We start from the raw sequence: 20,102 nt of genomic DNA on the forward strand, positions 1-20,102 counted from the left end.
CTGTATTTTAAACACTAATGGCTAGGGGCCATGTTGTTTTGGTTCCTGGGGCAATTTTGTAAAGATAATCTAGAACTGCTAGGAAAGGTAGAGACTACTTTGTCCGACTCCTCATTGGCAAGATTAGAATACCATGGCTGAGAGAGGTAAAGTGTTGTGCCCAGAGTCACACTTTGGATGGATACTTAGGGATCTACAGTTCTCATCTCTGGCTCTTTTCACACACACACACACACACACACACACACACACACACACACACACTCAGCCCCTACCCAGAAAATGATAATCACCTGCTTATCTTTTTAAGCAGAGAATGGTGACTCCTCTATAATGGTCTTTTTTAGTAGAAGTATTTTTTATCTTTGTTTACATTCACACAAAAGCCTTTAATGTAATATACTTAACAAATATATCATGAATCAGTGTGTCATCTCTCTGGACCCTGTGAATCTAGTACATAATAGTAAAAGCTAACATTTTTCTAAACTCGATGTGCCATGCACTATTCTAAGTGTTTTACATGTATTATCTCTTTTAATCCTCACAACAAACCTATGACATAGGAACTATTATCCTCATTTTATAGAGGTATGGAAAGGTTAAGTTACTTGGCAAAGTCTCATCGCCAACACATGTTGGAGTCCGGATTCAAACCAAGGCATTGTGGCCTCAGAGCGGATGCTTTCACTCCCTGCCCACTACTGGTCAAGCACCGCATCCAACGGAAGTGTTAGAGGGTGCGTGTTCTGAGCTGGACACAAATTCTATTGGCTTGTATTTTTCCATTAGCATCAAGTAAGTCATCAGAGTCCCCTTTTGTGACCTAACACCAATTATATAAAATAAAGCTGCTTGTAGGTAGGTAGGGAAGTCAGGTAAGATGGAAAGGCTACAGCATTTGCTTTTTTCTAAGTTAGGAAAGAATTTGAAACATGTAATTATTTTGTTCAGATAAAGGGGGATTTCTGAGACCGATGAATTAAATACCTGACGTGATTAGCTTGGCTTTGCTATGCCTATTTCTTTTTTTTTTTTTAAAGATTTTATTTATTTATTCATGACAGACACAGAGAGAGAGAGAGGGAGAGGCAGAGACACAGGCAGAGGGGGAAGCAGGCTCCATGCAGAGAGCCCGACATGCGACTCGATCCCAGGTCTCCAGGATCACACCCAGGGCTGAAGGCAGCACTAAACCGCTGGGCCACCGGGGCTGCCCATGCTATCCTATTTCTAATTCAATTATAGAATATAATAAACAGGGTCCCATTTATTTAAGAGCATTGGGCTTTGTTTAAATTAGGACTCATTTTATGGTAAATATGATTTTCTGGGCTGGTGGGACAGTTCTAGACTGAGAGGGGGTCAGAGGAATGAGCAATTTCCAATCTCTGAGAGTTGATGGGGATGGGTGGGGGTGGGCATGGGGAAAGAGTCCTTGATGGGAATTCCTGCCAAATCTCGGCTTCTCCCACAGCTCTGAAGATGTATCTTTTTCCTAGCTTGCTCTTGTTCACATCCACCAAGAGTAAAAGTTTGGCTCACCAACACTCCATAGTAAGTTTTTAATAGAGTTTAATAGAGTTTATTTATTTTTAGAGCAGTTTTAGGCTCACAGCAAATGGAGCAGAGGATACAGAGACTTCCCAAATGCCCTTTGCCCCCCCACACATGCACAACCTCCCCATTACCAGTGTGCCCCACCAGAGTGGCATGTGTGTTACAACTGATGAACCTATATCCACACATCATTATCACTCAGGGAACGTAATTTATACTAGGCTTCACTCTTGGCCACAATAATTTTTGCTAACCACAATTAAACTTGGGCTTAGGTTGAGTTCATCATAAACAAGCTCTAATGCCCAATCTTGGATGGGGGAGCAGAAAAGCATGTTGTACTCCTTGTTAGGAAAGAATAAGTGAATTTCCCCATAAATAAAAACATTTCTCTGCTTGGGAGCCTCTTAATGAAACTCAGCCCAGGATGCAGTACTATCATGTTAGCTGAGAGCTCTTAAAGAGAGTGCCAGATTTCGGGTAATTATATTTCAACAGAGGAATGAGACTTAAACACAAAAGTCATTGTGGATGAAGATTATACCCTTTTTGTCAGTCTCATAATTATATGTGCCTATTCTTGATAGATTTTTATAGAGCTAGAAGAGAATTTCAAGACTACCTTTCCTAACCCCTTATTTTATAGATGAAGAATCTAAAGTTTCAGATTAAATAATGTTTCTAAAGTCTATAGGTCATTAGAGATAGAATGATAGCTCATTATGATCATTAATAAAAATAAAGGATTTTGGGAACATACTATGTTCTAGGTACTGTATGTGCCCTTTGCTTGTCTTGTCTCATTTTTTTAAAAGATTTTATTTATTTATTCGTGAGAATACACAAGGAGAGAGAGGCAGAAACATTGGCAGAGGGAGAAGCAGGCTCCATGCTGGGAACCCAATGTGGGACTTGATCCCCGGGTCTCCAGGATCTCGCCCGGGGCTGAAGGCCGTGCTAAACTGCTGAGCCACTCAGGCTGCCCTACTCTCATTTAAAAAAAAAAAAAAAAAAAGACTTTATTTACTTATTTGAGAGAAAGCAAGTGAAAGGGAGGAGGAGCAGAGGGAGAGGGAGTAGTAGACTCCCTTTTGAGGTAGGACTTGATCCCAGGACCCTGGGACCATGACCTGAACTGAAGGCAGACGCTTAACCAACTGAGCCACCCAGGTGCCTCTGCCTTGTCTCATTTTATCCTAATAACCAGGCTGTGTGCGACGTGTTTTGCTATAATCTTTCTTTTATGGATACTTAAGCTGAGGCCCAGAGAGGTCAAAATGGCATAAAGGTCAGAAGAGGTCACACCACCAGCAAGATGTGGTTGGGGGATACAAGTCCTGGTCCCTCTGTGGCCACAGCTAATGGCTTTACTTGCTAAATGGCAATGCTTCTGAGCCCAGGGTCCTTTCTGCCTGTAGCAGAGGCTGTGATCAACAGGGCAGGTTCCTCATTTTACTGTGAATCAGAGTTTCCAGCCTCATCTTCTATGGCAGAGGTTGAGCAATACAATATGTTGCAAATGGAGTGGAAGTTTAAACACTAATTCGAAAGTGGGCCTTTTATGACAACGAAGTGAAAACACATGGTGGTACATAGAGAGCCCTTGGCCTGGGTACCAGAACAAGCACTCATTGGGCTGGAGTTTGATGATGCAACTTAACATTATGCTCTGCTCGTTATTGCCTCACAGGGTCATCCCTCATGAGAGGAGAATATTAACCATCCTGCAATGGCTCACCCTGCCAGATGATGAAAGGTATTTGTTTCCATCCCCTTGACTTTCTCTCTCTTTTCTTCAGGACCTTTCCATCCTGGGATAGAACTGGGTAAAGACCAGTTGGGCATAGTCAAGGTTTGGGATTACTAAGTTTTGTGGTTCTCAGCCTTAAGCATGACTGACATAGGGTGTTGGGGACCATTTCATGAGAGGGGTTAAATGAGCTTAGCTGTTCATCCTGGTCACTGCAGCTGAGCTTGAGGGAGTTTCTGACTTTGATAAATGAACCAGCAGCATCCCAAGAACTGGGGAAGCATTAGGACCAACTTTCAGGCTGCAGAGTGCATGGTTCATGTGACTTTTCACTGGGCAATATTATCTTGAGGCTCAAAGACCTGGGTATGTGTTCAGATAATCCTTTGTGACATTTGATCCCTGAAGGTGGTTCCAGGCAGTTACCACTGTGTGGGTGGTATAGGGGCTGGTGGATGTGGAAAAAATAGAATCTTAAGCACCACCCCCCTAAAAGAGAAATGAGAAAGAGATATTTTCCATGTTAAGACTAACAGTGGTTGGGAGATTAATTAACTCAATTTGGGAGGATTTTTTTTTGACATGTAGGGATGCTTAATATTCTTTGTTGTATGTGGTTTGGTGGAGATTCTGAATCTTTCAATTTTCCCGTAGGCCTTCAGTCTATGCCTTCTATTCCGAACAACCTGATTTCTCTGGACACAAATATGGCCCCTTTGGCCCTGAGGTTAGTAGCTTATCATCTGCCTGAGGAGAGCCTGTGCCCCTGGGCTGTTGACTTTATTTCAGGATTTGTACAAAGTCTCTTGGGTATGTCTATCTGCAAGGTTTATACCTAGTCAAAGAACTACAAAACTAAAAATATTAAAAAAAAAAAACAAAACCTTAAACATACCAGTTTCTCTTACAGGAATTTCATTTCAGATTGATTTTCTACTCAAACATATCCTAAACTTGGTGTTCATAAGAGGAGTATATGGTACCCCTGAAGGCATCAGTCAAAACGTGCAGGATCAGGAAGGATTAGCATCAGGATCAGGAAGTAGAAAGGCATCTGGAGATGAAACGGGCAATACAAAACGCTCCAACTGAATTTCAGCTCCCTTAAAATGATTATGCAGTTCAGAGACCGTAGGTCAGCTTAGTAGCTCTAATAGCCTTAGCAGGTACAATCAATCAACCTGGCATATGTTATGTAGTACCGGACATTTTTTTATTTGGTAAATTTTGACATAGGTACATACCTGTGAAACCATTACCACACTCAAGATTGTGAACATATCCATCACTCTCCAAAATGAAATTAATTCTTAATTAAGAGAAAATGTACTACTGAATGATTCTATTTAGCAGAGCAATGTATTGCTATCAAACAGCAGGAATCTTAGTTGAAAACAATCTGTTAGACGATATCTAGTATAATGTCAAATTCAGAAGTGGGAAAAAGACAGTTGTGTTTTATCATGTCCCTCATTCATCTGGAGATGGAAATCTTCCCAGTGTTGGAGCATAGATCATTTTAAAACCGATTGAATTGGCAATCTAAAATGATTTCTACCTCTCATTCTAACTAGTGTGATGAGGTCTACATCAACACACTGAAACTTGATTTGGGATGAGAAATCGTTTCAAAAACTCTGCTGATGGGAACTGGTTCCCAATCTCTAATAGCCTATGACAGCACTGTTGGTGATGATTAAGTTCACGGTGTTTAGCATAAGATTGAGTAGGAGATACAGAGAAATGTGTCTTGGTTTAAATATTTTTGAGCAAAATGCAACATATCTAACCAAAGGCTGTAAATACAAAATGTACCAAAAATACCTAACTATTTTTGAATGTTTTAACATCAATTCTGTGGTGATTTTTTTTTTAAACACTGGAAACTAATGGCTGTGTGAAACCATTGTTAGTTTGCCTTAAATCATTGAAGTTATATAAGTCTGATGCTCTTTCTTCCTATCCCTTTGATGTTTAACGAGTGTCGCATGATTATGAAACACAAATGATAAAATGAGATAAACATCTGCATGAAACACAAATCTTACTCTTGCCAGAGCAAGCATGGCTGTTTTATCTTTAGGATGACTTTCTTTGAGATTAATCTAAAGTGAACAAAAGGAACCACATTTTATTAAAATGTTAAAAAAAAAATCCTAAGCAGTTCCATGTGCCTTACTTAAAAGTTGAACTTTGCTTGGATAATAATATCCCCTAAAAGACCCTATGGTATAGGAGAGCCATAGGTTGGTATAGACATTCTTTTAAAAGCAGGAGCCTGATGCTTAAGGAGGTGTGGGCTTCTCAAGTCACCTAGCGGGTAAGTGGACTTAAAAGCAGAATCTCAGAGCTCCTGGACCAGGGTTCTTCCCATGGAACCCTTTAAACCTCCAGGAGATAAGCAGAATGAAATAACATAGTAAATAACTATGTTCAATTCAGACAGAAGATTTTTATTTATGTCAAAAATTGGCTTTTTAGCATATAAATGAGATGGAACTCTGGTGATCCTTAGTTCTTTAAGATTTATACAGCTCAGCAATAAGCATTCTTTATCCACGAGCATCTCTGGATTTCTAGTAAGTGTATTTCAGTTGTAATTACATACTTAAAAGCGTATGTGTGTGTGTTTTAATCAAGAAATAAATTGAAAGTTTTTAAAAATGTCTGAGCAGTGATAAATGGAACATAATATAGGATGCTTTAATTTGTTGTAATGATGGTGCTGTGCTCAGAGTTGCTCAGAAATATACAGAGATTTTTGTCCTCTAAAATTTTTTGAATTAAGACTTGGAAGTATTCATGCTATGTTCTTTCTAGTATTAATATTTCTCATAAACTGGGATATTTTCATGTATCCACTGGTAAACACTTTTTTTTTTTAAGATTTATTTATTTATTTATTTATCATAGTCATAGAGAGAGAGAGGCAGAGACACAGGAGGAGGGAGAGGCAGGCTTCATGCTGGGAGCCTGACGTGGGACTTGATCCCGGGACTCCAGGATCACACCCCGGGCCAAAGGCAGGCGCTAAACCGCTGAGCCACCCAGGGATCCCCTGGTAAACACTCTTAATTAGATATCTTGGAATGTGTGTTCAGTTATGATAACCTGACAGCCTGACCACTTTCTTCTGGTAAGGCAAGGAACATTTTCAAATTTCAACTGTTTTTCGTTTGGTTCTAGGTATTTTAGTTTTTCTGAACAAAAAGCAAAACTGTTTATACTTTAAAAACATGAAACCAAAACAAGCCAGCAAAACCTCTCTTCTGTAGTAGACTAATTGGTTTATATCAATTATATACATGTGGTATGTGTATAAAGACTTTACAAGCTGAAATATTATTTATAAAATCAGTAACATGTCATCATTTACATCTAATGAGAAAATACCTTGCATTTGAAGTTTAATTGAAAAAATTTAGTCCAGCAGAATGTTATGTGCTACAACACAGTTGAAATCTGTGCCTTATTTGCTTAATACCTGAGTATACTTTTTTCAGGATAATTCTCAAAGGCTATTAAATGAGATGACCAAACATTGGGCTAAAAGCTTCAAGAAATGGTGTATTGCTCCTGGTTTCATAGTGTAATGGTGAATGTTCAGAAACATGCTTGCTTTTGATTATTGGCACAATCCTTTTCTCTTTGACCTTCTATGCTTACTCTGTGACTCCTCGTTGGGCTGCTGTTCCAGGCCTAGAGGCAGAGCTTTGGCTGGCTAGTTACTATCTTCAGATGGCAAAGTATCCTTCTGAAAAGCAGGGAAATTTGCCCCTCTACCTCCCATCCTCCTAATAACCTCAGGCTAAATCTTCTAAAGTCAGACTAAAGTATGGCTGGTCCGTGAAAACTTAGCTTTCGTCTACCTCTAACATTCAAAGAAGGAACTACATGCGTTGTAATCCCTGGATGAGAACTCATGTTGACTAAATTCTGTTTCTCCTGCTGCTCCTCTAACCCACTGCAACCAGAAGGGCTCGCTTGTGGAGTCTTCTGAATGTTGAGGTCTCTTGCAAACGGCCGAGTGTCTGATGGGCAGACGAGTGCTAGCTGAAATGTGTTCAGTGACCATGACCTGGGAAACCCTCTTTTTCTCTTACTTCTCTTCTCATGGAGAACTGCCTGAAACTAGATGCATTTAAAAACCAAAACCAAAGTCCTTGGGGGCTGTGTCTTTCCATCGCTCTGCCGGAGAGAGAGGATGAGGTAGAAATGGAAGTGCCTTTGCAGTCGCTTGCTCTGGAAACGGTGACATGGCATGGCAGATGGCCTCCTCTTGGATACACTAACACTGTTCCTCCTCCCGCCCCTTCCTGCATCTGAATGATTCTTGGAGCAGTCCCGCCGAGAGAGACTCAGCTAGGGAGATATCAGGGCTTGCTGCTTTAATTCACCTTTGCACCATCAGCAAATCAGGCGCCTGTTGTTCTCTGGTGTTGGGAAGTCCCAAAAGGTTATCTTCCTTATTCGACTTCTGTGTCAGCCTTTGCCACTCTGTAGATTTTCAAAACAGGATGCATAGTCCACCACTCATTACCCCCAAGCAGGGGGTTTCTGAGGAAGAGTATTAGCAAGTAGACTCTTTCTTCATATGTATACCAAGATGAAGTGATATTGATGACTTTTTGCACTTAACCTAATTTTACAAGATAAATTTTTAATTTTATTTATTTACTTTAAAGATTTTATTTATTCATGAGAGACATGCAGAGAGAGGCAGAGACATAGGCAGAGGAAGAAGCAGGTTCCCTGTGGGGAGCGCAGTGAGGGACTTGATCCCAGGACCCCGGGATCACGACCTGAGCCAAAGGGAGATGCCCAACCACTGAGCCACCCAGGTGTCCTACAATATAATTTTTTAAAAGACAGTTTTGTTTATGGTTATCTCTTGGCTTAGAGTTCCTCTGTACTGAAAACCTAAATTATCAGTGAAAAGTTCTCTCTCCTACTGAAAGTCCTGATTTGTGTAAGGACACATTCATGGCCAAGGAGGATTGTTTATTATTTATGTTTCACTCCATCCTTGGCTTACATCTTTTTCCCCAATGCTCACCAATGAAGGTGACACTTGCTATGATATATATATAGTGGTGGTGTGAACAAATATCTGTCAGATTCTGAATTGGAGCCACCTACATGAATCCCATTGTCACTTTGAAATGACCAAATGGCTAGTGTCCTATTTGGTTTTCTTCTAGTACTTTAAAAATGGAGAGCTTTTCATAACTAAAGACCAGTCTCTCCCTAATGCAGGAGTTATGGAATGCAAAACTGCATGTCACCTTCAGATGTGACCACGAGTAAGCTCCTCAGCCCAAGAGAAAACCACATGACTAGATTCTCTTAAACTCTATTCTTGCTCTCAGTGAAGAAGCTGTGACGGCAGCATCAAGATGGATTTAGGAGGCTTCTCTCTATAGAGTTCCTTGAATCATCCCTTATACCAACTTTTTCTCGTGTAAGGAGCCTTAGTTTTTCTAACTAAGGCTCTGCTGAGCCCCGCTGGCAAAGTGTGAGCTTTATTATCTGACCCAGAGGGCCAGACGACTTCTGAGTCCAGACATCTCTATCCGCCAGTACAGGAGAGTAGTTATGGCTCACCTCTTACTCCGGCTAAGAGACCTAAGAGGAAGGTTACCCCTAAGAGGAGACAGGAAAGACCAGTTGCTCCTCCAAAGAAAAGAAGAAGAAAATTACATAGGATGGATCATTATGCTGCGGAAACTCGTCAGGACAAAGTAAGTTTATCTATTGTTCCAAAGCTTTGTGGCGGGCAGGTCTCAGTTGAAGGTTTCCTCCAGTGCCTTGGTTTGAAATCAGCTGAATTAGTTTCAGAAAAACTCTGGTTGTGTCATCCTTGGCTTTGAGTCCAGAAGGATCTGGTACTTCAGAGGTTGACATTAATGTGAAGACCACCTGAACTTTCAGCAAGACAGGAAAAATGAACCTTCCACTTTCTTTAGAGTTAGTTGCCCTAAAACTAGTTTTAATATTCAGGCTTGAGTGAATGTTAGGAAGGCTGGTGGATTTGCTTGCCCTTACTCATGGAATCTGTTACAATGGTTTGTCACCTTGGTTCTTGAGAACAATCCAGCAAAGCAGCGAGGAGATTCCTCAAGGATAATATAAAGTAGAACTCAATAGAAAATTGGCTTAGATTACTGGCCTGTACCTTCAGAGTTTAGGAAAGGTTTTAGGTTATAGACAAAGGAATAGCTGAGACAGAAAGAGGAAACAATGGGTAGTTGGAGTTGTGCGTATTTTCTCATAGTGACACAAGTGGTGTCTTCTCTTTTTGTTACATTCAGAACAGGTTGTAGCTTGTCACTTCTCTTGAAACCTTCAGATACCTTTGGGACATTATCTTGCTTATGAGTGAACTAATCACTGAGAAGGAGATCCTGGATTTCACCTGAGTGGTCTGACAAAAATAAGTCATTGCTAAGGATTGATGTATATTGTTAATTTGTTTTTGTTTCTGGTTTTTTTTTTTTTTTGTCAAAGAATACATCTTAGAGGAGAGCATGCTTTACTCAGAAGCAAATACCATTTAATCCCACTGCTAATCCCAATGTGTTAGCCTTTCAGGTGATGCTTGCACATATCATTCTGAGACTTCCACTTGTGACTTACTCCTTGGGACAGAGTTTGAAATACTCCTGTCATGGAGAAAAACAAGTTTACACCTGATTTTACTGAGGACATGATATGAGAAAAGGTTTTGAGTCATCTGAGAAGATGCCTTTGGAAGATAATATTATATGTCTGCAATAAAAAAATGATATGCAGATCCTTTTGTTCTCACCAGTCATCTTGGATGTATGTGTGTGGTTGCAGCGAAGTCGTAAAATTAATCCGCAGTACTGTCAAGTGTTTGCCTGATGAGACATTTCTTGGAAAACTTTCCGTTGCATAGAGATGACAGTGAGAGAGGAAGGCTCTAGTGTGTGGGAGCATTCATGTTGTTAGAGGATTCCACTGGAAGCAAGAATGTGAGAGATGGAGTATGTTTCTTAGGCTTTGGAAATGTTCTTCAGAGAACTGAGCTTTTGTGTTTCCTTAGGCTGAATAAGAAATCTAGAACAAGCTTAGTGTTTCACTTCTTGTGAAGGTAGGACTTGTAGATTCTTTTTTTTTTTTTTTAACTCAAAATCAGCTTGAAGGGGACTAAACTGAGAAGCAGTAGCTTGTTTCTTTGAAGAGGTTCTTCTATCAAGAATCTATTGTTCTCAGACATTGACAGTTAAGTTCTTTGAAACATTAGATGGATTCCATTGTATTAATGATGTTCTCATTTAGCATCCAGTGGAAGGGTATCATTTTACGTCAGAACTGCTCTTGATTCACTTAGCCTCCATCTTCTCGCCATGGTTCAAAACCTGATGTGATTTCACCTAGCGAACAAGAGGCTTAAACTATCCGTCTGACTTTCTGCTCACTCTCGAAGTTCTTGGATTTGACATTTGAATAGCATTGTTACATTTTAGAAAGGTCATTTTATCTCTAAAAAAGAAAGAAAGAAAAAAAATTGCCCTTAATGTTTCTGATGTTTTTATATCACAGATTTCTGAAAGGAATTGGATGAGGAGAGGCTTTTATATTCCTGAAATAATACAAATTAAAGTGCTCAGAACAGACTTCCATTAAGAGTGGTGGGCAAATCTCCCTAGACAAAGCTCTGCCTCTGGGCCTGAAGTTTTCTTTCCAGAATGTTCTAGGGGTAGAAGACCTATGAGAAACTGAAAGGAAAAAAATCAGCTTGCAGGGACTAATTTGTTCCTTTTTCCAGATGACAAATCCTCTGAGGGAAATTGACAAAACAGTGGGGCAATTAATGGATGGACTGAAACAACTGAAGCTGCATCGCTGTGTCAATGTCATCTTTGTTGGAGACCATGGTAAAGCTTTGTTTTCTCTTTGCTAATAGGACAGCTACATAGATCATGTTTCTGATGGTGTTGAGGGGAGGAACCTTTGCCCTCAGAATCCCAGATTGTATTCTTCACCTCCTTCCCTCTTTCTTCAGGGTAGGAAAAGAAATCAGGCCATGACTCCTAAGTATGAGATGACCTGAGATGACTCTGGATCATTTTGATCAAAACCAGGGACTTCCTGTGTCTTCCTTTTCTTCGCAGGAAAGAAAGTCTTTCTGCAAAGTTCTGTGTCTTACTAAAGTGTGGCAGACAATTTGCTTGTGGTATTAATCTCTTCCTTTGTGAATGTGACATATTAGGTCCTACTACCTCATCCCCAAAAGGAGCCTACAGAATTTATGTTGGCTAAAAAAAAATAAATCTAAGTATGATAAGAGGAAGAGACATAGGATTCTTATCAAAGAAGAGGTGTATAAGTAAAATGATAACCTTGTATTTACTGAGAGAATTTAAGACCCAAAGCAGAGGACCTTGCTTCAGTTATAGAAACTGTTAAAGAGAGGAAGAAGCAGAGCTTTCCTAAATCACTCTATAAGGCAGAAAAAATTCATGACTACTTTTTTGAACATCATAAACATTAGATATTATAGAGCTTGAAGGTAGTCCTAAGAAAGCATTCTTATTTCCTAGCTGTGCATCCTGTAATCTAGAGAGTGCCTCCTGCATTCCAGAACTATCAAATTGAAAGAGTTACCCTGGAATGTGGGACTGCTCCCTTCGAAGAGAGAGTTTGGGAGAAAAAAAATGGGAGACTTTTGGTAGTTCTGTTAAGAAGGGCAGGCAAGTCTCCCTAGTCTAAGGTCTGCTTTGGGCCTATAGTTTTCTTTCCAGAATGTTCTAGAAAATCTAGGAGAAATTAAAAAAAAAAATTTGGGCCTGCTTTGGGCCTGTAGTTTTCTTTCCAGAATGTTCTAGAAAATCTAGGAGAAATTTAAAAAAATTTTTTTTGTGTGTGGGACTAACTTACCCTTTGTTAGGGGCTAAATGTGACTCTGCAAAATCATGCCCTATAAGTTTGACTTGGTGGAGAGCTACAGATAAGGCAGAGAATCTGGAGCATGTGACACGGCTGATTCAATTTAAGTTGCCTGGAGGTGTCAAGAGCATTGGGTCACAGGCTGGAGCCTGATGTCTAAGAAGTGGATGGGTCCCAATGAGTCATAAGCTGGAGCATTATAAAGGTCTTAGATAGATGAAAATCTTGTCTTACCAGGTGCAGGCCTCTGAAATGAGTAGATTGCTTTGGTTTTGGGAAACCATAGCATCCCTTTCTTAAAAAAGTAGTATGGCCTAGTGCTTCAGAGTCTGCGATTTGGGGTAAAAATGGATATCAATGGAGTTCAGATTGCACTATGCCACATAAGAGCAATGAGGTGCAACGTCTCCAAATGTAGAATGAGAACACTAACACTAACACCATCTACACAGAGCTAGTCTGGGGATGAGAGGTGATGATGCTTGAGAAGAATTTCACATATGGTCTTTGAAAGCAAGAGAGATGGTTCACCTCTGGGGTGGCAGAAATGACTTCTTAGACATGTAACAAATGGAAGATCCTTCCAGTCTTCCACTAATATGTATTTGGAGACTTTCTCTTCCTGAGGTAACAGTGTGCTAAAGCATAGTAGCTGTTCATTGTTTTAATTTTTTCTTTCTGACAGTTTAAATGGTAAAAGACAAATTATATACCCTTCGTGCTATGTTGGGATGTGTTCTTGTCTTCATTTCAATTTCTATTGAATAAGAGGTGGGGTGTCTTGATCTAGGAATCCCAGAAGGGAATAATTTGGATTTTATCAGGTCTGTGCCACTCTGGGTTATATTTCTTTGTTCTAAAACCTTAGGACATCCTTTACAGAATCTCTTATTTCCTCCATCTTGGAGAATATCTATATATGGGATTGTGCAAGTCAGTTTATGAAAGCTTCACAGTTCCATGTCATCTCAGAAATTCCAAAATGACCAGCCACCATAATTTATTGTTCTGAGATTTCAGTTTGGGTTGTTCTTTACTTATTTATTTTAAACATTGACCAAGACTTTTTTTTTTTTTCTGGTGGGGGCAGGAAACAAACCTTACATGGGGAAGGAATACTTGCTGGTTAAAAAAATTCCCTACCTAGACCCTTTATGTGTTCTAGTCGCTAGCCTTCAGTTTTGACTGATTACATTGTTTACAACTTGTTTTCAGCAATATTTTGTTTTTCAGTTTGGGTGGTCAGTGGGGCTGACATTTTTTTTTCTCATCTCTTGTTGCCAGTATTGTTTTGTCAGTAACATCCAAGGCCACCAGTGGAGACAGAGTGAGGACTGGTGATTATGTGCTCAAGTCAAGAGATATATTAGAGAGAGAGAATTGGAAAATGACATTTTATAAAAGAGACACAGAACTATATATTCCAGTTATTTATACCACCCCCAGCTGGGAAGAGTTTGAAGCACTCTGGGACTTTTTTTTTTTTTTTTTTTTTTAGAATAGACCTTTTGATGATGACTATGTAAATAACTTTAAAATGATCATACTTCTTTTGTCTAGCTGTTCTTGCTGAATGATTGTTGAGATGATGCATTTTTAAGCTAGCACTACAAGATGATGTGACTAAATCAAAATCTGGTGAAGAGGTGATATAAAGAAGCGTTACAAAATTTAAAGTCAAGTTAAGACATATCAATAGAGAGGGATCCTTGCATTAAGTTGTTACAAACAAATTAAGAAGATGCCTGGATGTTATTTTTAGTGTTTCTGCTAGGAATTTAAGTTTATAATTGCCTGAAAACACTTCTTTTTCTCCCCATAGGAATGGAGGATGTCACATGTGACAGAACAGAGTTCTTGAGCAATTACCTGACCAATGTGGATGACATTACATTAGTGCCTGGCACTCTAGGAAGAATTCGATCCAAATTTAGCAATAATGCTAAATGTAAGTTGATTCTTAAAATATCAAGTTGTCACATGGTAATATAGTAGAGTAGATAACGGCTTATTCTCTGAAGCTGGAGTATTTGGGTAAAAAGCCAAATTTTGCTACTTCTTAGCTGAGTGACCTTGAATAAGTCACGTAAACTCTCAGCCTCAATTTTTTTCATCTGAAAAATGGGATGATAACAGCCACGGCATCGAGTTATTGTGAAAATAAATCTCTGTACATCATTTAGAGTGGGGCACATGGTTGCATTATGTAAATATTTGCGTGTTTTCTTTATGTGGAAAGTACACTTAGTTTGAGACATGCATATAACCATGAGCTTTTGTTTACAGGAGAGGAACATTTCGACAAGAGGTTCATGCTTACTCTTTAGCTGAAGCTGGGGAGTCCAGGGCAGGGTGGGCAGAAGCACACTGAGACCCTGAACGTCGCTAGGAGTCCAGCTGAAGGGGACTCTTCACCTTTATGAGAGTGATTGACAGAACCCAGGAGAACTGTTACACCCTTGGGAAGTGGTGGCCGTTCTGGAAGATTAGATATAAACAGGAATAATCTTATCACTAATGTTGTACACATTCAGGGCATGATATGCTACTGACAAGAACCTTTATTTTTTTAATTTTTAAAAAAGATTTTATTTATTTATTCATGAGAGACACACAGAGAGAGAGTCAGGGACACAGGCAGAGTGAGAAGGAAACTCCCCAAGGGGAGCCCAATGTGGGACTTGATCCCAGGACTCTGGGACCATGCCCTGAGCTGAAGGCAGATGCTCAACCACTGGGCCACCGAGGCATCCCAATAACCTTTATTTATGGACTAAGATGTTTTAGGTGGTGCCCACCTAGCTTCTGAGAAGTCCACCGTTTATTGGAGACATGCTGCGTTTTTTGGGGAAAAAAAAATCCCTTAGAGGTTTTAGCCTTGGGAATAAGAAACCATTGGCACAAGTGTAAAGCTTTGGAAAATTAAGTTTTTCCCAAACTGCGTTCCTGAGTCAACACAAATGGGAACCATTCCAAGGTCAGCTCCAGGCAACGTTGTAAAATAAACAAATCATCTGTGTTTCTGTGGCTTCTCTTCCATGCCCTTTCCATCCTCCGCACCCTCCCCTCTCCTCTGCTCACTTGAGACAGGCAGGCCCTGGCCAGAGATGGGACACCAGTCACTATGGTACCTGTTGATTTAGTACCTGCATTTTAGGGCTTATGCAAGAAAGGTTTTGTCTATTTCAAAAGGTCCTTCAGGCATCAATAAATATAATGGGGAGGCTGTTTGAGGGGAAAAGGAAAACTTTCTTGGGGCCAATGAAATAATAAGTACCAACGATTAAAAATTTCATACTTTAAAACCCTTACATATATGTGATTCTGCTTAGTGAGGGTCAGTAGAGTGGGAGGTTAGCAGCACAGACAATGGTGGTAGGACGTCTGGGTTCAAATGCCAGCCCTACCAGGTGGTCTCTCTGACCTTGGGCAAGCTACTTAAATGTTCTGTGCCTTGGTTTCCTCATCTATAAGGCGAGGATTGTTGGAAAGATTAACTAGAGATTATTTACATATCACTTAGATTAGCTTTTAGCTTGTAGTCAAAGTTGTATAAATGTTAGCTATAATGTGACGTCTTGGTCACATCACTATTTTCAGCTAAATACATACACAGTCATCTTTAATCCTTCCAATAACTCTGGGTGACAACTTTTACTATCCCCTTTTGCAGACAGTAGAAACCAAGGCTCAGAAAGAGGTGAAGTTACTGGCCAGGAGTATGAGAGCTAGGAAGTGGCCGAGCTGAGGTGTGAACCCAGATTCACCAGTTCTTAAGCATCAGCCTGTGCTGGGACTTCTTTCCTTCTTGCAAAGGGAAAAGCTGTCAGCATGAGAGGCCTGAGAACTTCAGAACTGAAGGGTTGGTGTCCCAAGCATGGACTTGGGCACTTGTTATTTTCCAGTAACTCTCTGGGATTTATCTGAGCACAAGATTGCCCTAGGCTATTTATTTTTCTTCATTATCAAAGAACATGAACTCACCCAGTTTGGTTCCTTTAAGCACTGTGGTTTATGAACCCACAGTGTAGAACTTCGATGAAACATGGCTTGCTCAGCTGGATTGCTAGAGTCCCAGTGTGAAAGCCCCGCTCTACTAAATGTCCATTGGCTTAGTGAAGATTCTAGTAGCACCTGCCTCCCAGAGTAGCTGTGAAGGACCAGAGAGTGCCTGCAAAGCTGTCACAGAGGGACTGTACATGATAGGGACACAATTTCGGTTAACCATTGTTGCTACTGTTATTACTTCCTTGCTTTATTAAAAGATGCAATTATGGGGCCCTTGGATGGCTTAGTCAGTGAGGCATCTGCCTTAGGCTCAGGTCATGATCTTAGGGTGCTGGGATCGAGTCCCACGTTGGGCTCACTGCTCAGTGGGGATCAGTGCTACTTTTCCCTCTACCCTCCCCCTGCCCTGGCTTGTGCTCTCTCTCTCAAATAAATAAATAAAATCTTTAAAAAATACACATCTAAAGTTTAATCACAATTAAAGTAGAATGGGGTCCACATTTTAGCTTTGGATTTCATGGCTTTAGAACCCAGGTTCTGAAAACTCCCTTTGAAACATGTGTACTTATACTGCAAGGCAAGCTTAGTCATGCATTTTCAACAATTAAGAACAAATATTTATTTGTATTTATTAACAAATGCTTGTTGAGCGCCTACTATGAACAAGGCCCCAGGGATACAGCAGGAAATGACATCGGCATGAAGATTTAAATCTCAGGGAGAACTGCTTCATGAGAGCTGCTATCTCTTCTGTACTCTGCTTTCCTTTTCTGCTGGTTCTATAATGACATACTAAAGCAAATTTTTTGAAAACAAAACAAAATCCAACCAACCTACAATCTGCTGTTTCTCTCCACACCCCCCCAAAAGGGGCCTTCAGATAATATAATCCCATCCACAGTTTATACACAACCATCATTTACATAGTTTTGCTTTTAGCTAGTTCAGGGTACTGACTAAAATATCTTCTGTCTGCTTGTAGTGAAGATAAAGAGGCACACACATGTGCGTGTCTGTGGCTGGGGAGGAACAGCTCTTTGGAATGAGACCCATGGTGTTTCGGAAGAAACAAAACTCCCTTTAGAAAAAAATGAGTCAATGGAGTAGAAGATTCATCTTAAAGTGGATGATAACTTGTTTCCAAGATCTGTAGATAAATAGGAAGTTACACTGAAAGCCCCAAGTGCCCAGTTTGGTTCCTGATGTCAAATTGCAAATACACTGAAGCCAAGATCCAGGGGGATCATTCAGGGGAAACCTAAAGAAGATGTTTACCTAGCATTATCCTTGCACCCCAGGAGGAGGAATCCTCTTTCAGAAGAGAAGAACCAGATTTAGCAGGGAAATTTACCATAAGAGTATTTCCATTTAATACCTACATTCTTCACTTATCAAAATATTAAATAAAAAGATATTAAATACTTACACTCAATTTTACATATATATATATTTTTTAAAAGTCTTATTTATGTATTTGAGACAGAGAAAGAAAAAGAGAGAGAGAGAGGGAGAGAGAGAATGAACACAAGTGAGGGGTGGGAAGGAGCAGAGGGAAAGGGAAAGAGAATTTGAAGCAGACTCCCCGCTGAGTGCAGAGCCCAACACAGGGCTCCATCACATCACCCTGAGACCACCACCTGAGCCAAAACTAAGACTTGGACGCTTAGCTGACTGAACCACCCAAGAGCCCCAATTTGGCATGTATCTTAAACAAAGCCTACAGTGATAGCTCTTCTAAGTGGGGGGGAAAAAGAGAAAGAATTGAGTCTTTTGCTGTAAAAAATATTTCTTTCAGGGGTTATTGTCATGGCTTTTGAAATTGTTTTCCTTCCCTTTTTGAACAGATGACCCTAAAGCCATTATTGCTAATCTCACGGTAAGTGTTGCATGTCACCCAGCCTTTGCCTTGGAGGAGCTTCCACACACTCACCTCCTAGGCTCACCTACCCTATGGGGCGGGAGGAACATTTTCCTTACTGCCCTGCAATCCCATATATTTGTTTCTCTAAGAGTTTTCAAAACTTCAAAACTGCGGACAGCTGCAGGCTCCCTAATGGGCTTGGCAATGATACAAACTGAGAATATTTGATCTTTCCATTAGAACTGAAAAGTACTCATTCATGAGTAAACAAATCCTTACTCTCTCTGAACCAGATCTGCCCATCACCGTGTTCCATCATCCCCCCATGCAGGATGTAATTACAGGACCGAGTGTGCGTCCTCCTCCCTTCCCACCCCACCTCCCACCCCTTGACTTGAAGTAGTTGGAAAGGCTTTAGAGTTTGAGTTACTTTTAGTGATTGTCTCACAAGTCAGGATCGTATCTTAAAAATTCCTAACTACCCTCTTCCATGTCATTTACCAAGTTATCAAATCCCTTTTGAACTTACTTGTTTTCAGCTTGTATTATTTGATAAGGGTTAATAAATTCCATTTACTCACTAACCAACCTTGTGTTTGGCTTAAAACTTCCTTTGACTTTCTAGAGAGAGAATATCTAGGACTTTTCTAGAAAATATTCCACATAAAGTCCAATGTCCATTTATATTTCAGTGTAAAAAGCCAGATCAGCACTTTAAGCCTTACATGAAACAGCACCTTCCCAAACGCTTGCACTATGCCAACAACAGGAGAATCGAGGACATCCATCTATTGGTGGACCGCAGATGGCACGTCGCAAGGTAACTTGGGGATTGGCAGGGACTGTTTTTGATCTTCATAACCACCTCTTTGGCAACTGGAGTGCTATAAGGTCCTTAGCCATCAAAAAAAAAAAAAAAAAAAAAAAAAAAAAAAAAAGAAAGAAAAGAAAAGAAAAGAAAAGAAAAGAAAAAGAAAAATCTCAGTTGGAAATCCCACCATTTGCAAAGACTTTTTAATGCTAGATAAACAATTAGTGCTGAGCCAACACAGCTCTGATTTCTGGATCCCACCTCTTGGTGTCTCTTTGAGGTGTCTCAGTGCATCTCTGTGTGGTCTCTCTCTTTTCATGTTTAAAATTTACATTCTAGCCTCTATTCTTATTACTTGAGTAGGTCTAAAGTGTGCCTGGGACATTGACCTACCACAACTGGACTGATTTGGTCTTGGTTGACAAGACTTAACTGGCAGCAACGTTTTCAGAGGAGTTTAGAAAATGTTGTTAATCTTAAAACTTCTGTTACTGTGGGCATGTTTTATATTGCCTTAATATATCAGAGGTTTACCTTCTTTTGAACTATAAAAGACTTTCCGATATTTAAGAGACCATTTCTTGCTCTTGAATCTGGTGTAGAACGTGTCCAGAAATTCTAAGCAATTCCAAAGGATTTATCATTAAAAGTTAATCCATTTTCAAACATACCTGGTGGAAACCTTAGTATGCTCACTCTCGCTCTGATTTCCTCCTTAAGAAAAGCTCTGTGAGCCGATCTGTGGTAATAATTGAACTACCATACACACTCTAGTTGGGTACTTCAATGAGCTTACAAAGGAGAAAAGATGATGAGAAGGTGGCAGTCTTCTAGAAACTTACATCAGTATGAACCATCTGGTGAGACACATGTGACAAATACATAAATATCCTACCGTCGTTGTCAAGGGGCTACACAGAGTTAAATATATAGGATGAGGAAGAGAGATATATGAAGACCAAAAATTATTGAAATAATTTAGAACAGACATGAAGAGTCTTCATGGAATAGTTACAAAGGTGTGAACAACATGGGCTTGGCTGAGTGTGTCTTCTCTAGGACCTTTTATGTGGCTTGGAAGAGAGCAAGTTTGGTGCACTTGGTAGGTTGATATGAAGGAAAACTAGGAGCTGAGTAGAAGTGAGCGATGAGGACAGTTGACCAAATTAGCAGAGACCACAGCTGGGTATTTTGATCAT

General features: G+C 40.1%; 1 protein-coding gene across 6 annotated transcripts in view; it reads left to right on the plus strand.

Moving 5' to 3' along the window:
* The window catches only part of ENPP2 (ectonucleotide pyrophosphatase/phosphodiesterase 2), a 110,574-nt gene that overhangs the window by 62,109 nt on the left and 28,363 nt on the right, over nt 1-20,102 (plus strand). For all 6 annotated transcript variants that reach the window (XM_041768543.1, XM_041768541.1, XM_041768540.1 and 3 more), the window contains exons 10-15: nt 3,251-3,316; nt 3,965-4,037; nt 11,103-11,211; nt 14,046-14,171; nt 18,076-18,107; nt 18,785-18,912. In XM_041768543.1, the coding sequence (XP_041624477.1) occupies nt 3,251-3,316; nt 3,965-4,037; nt 11,103-11,211; nt 14,046-14,171; nt 18,076-18,107; nt 18,785-18,912 (534 nt within the window). The remainder of the gene's footprint in view (nt 1-3,250; nt 3,317-3,964; nt 4,038-11,102; nt 11,212-14,045; nt 14,172-18,075; nt 18,108-18,784; nt 18,913-20,102) is intronic.

This window comes from Vulpes lagopus, chromosome 9, assembly GCF_018345385.1.
Source record: "Vulpes lagopus strain Blue_001 chromosome 9, ASM1834538v1, whole genome shotgun sequence".
Lineage (NCBI taxonomy): Eukaryota > Metazoa > Chordata > Mammalia > Carnivora > Canidae > Vulpes > Vulpes lagopus.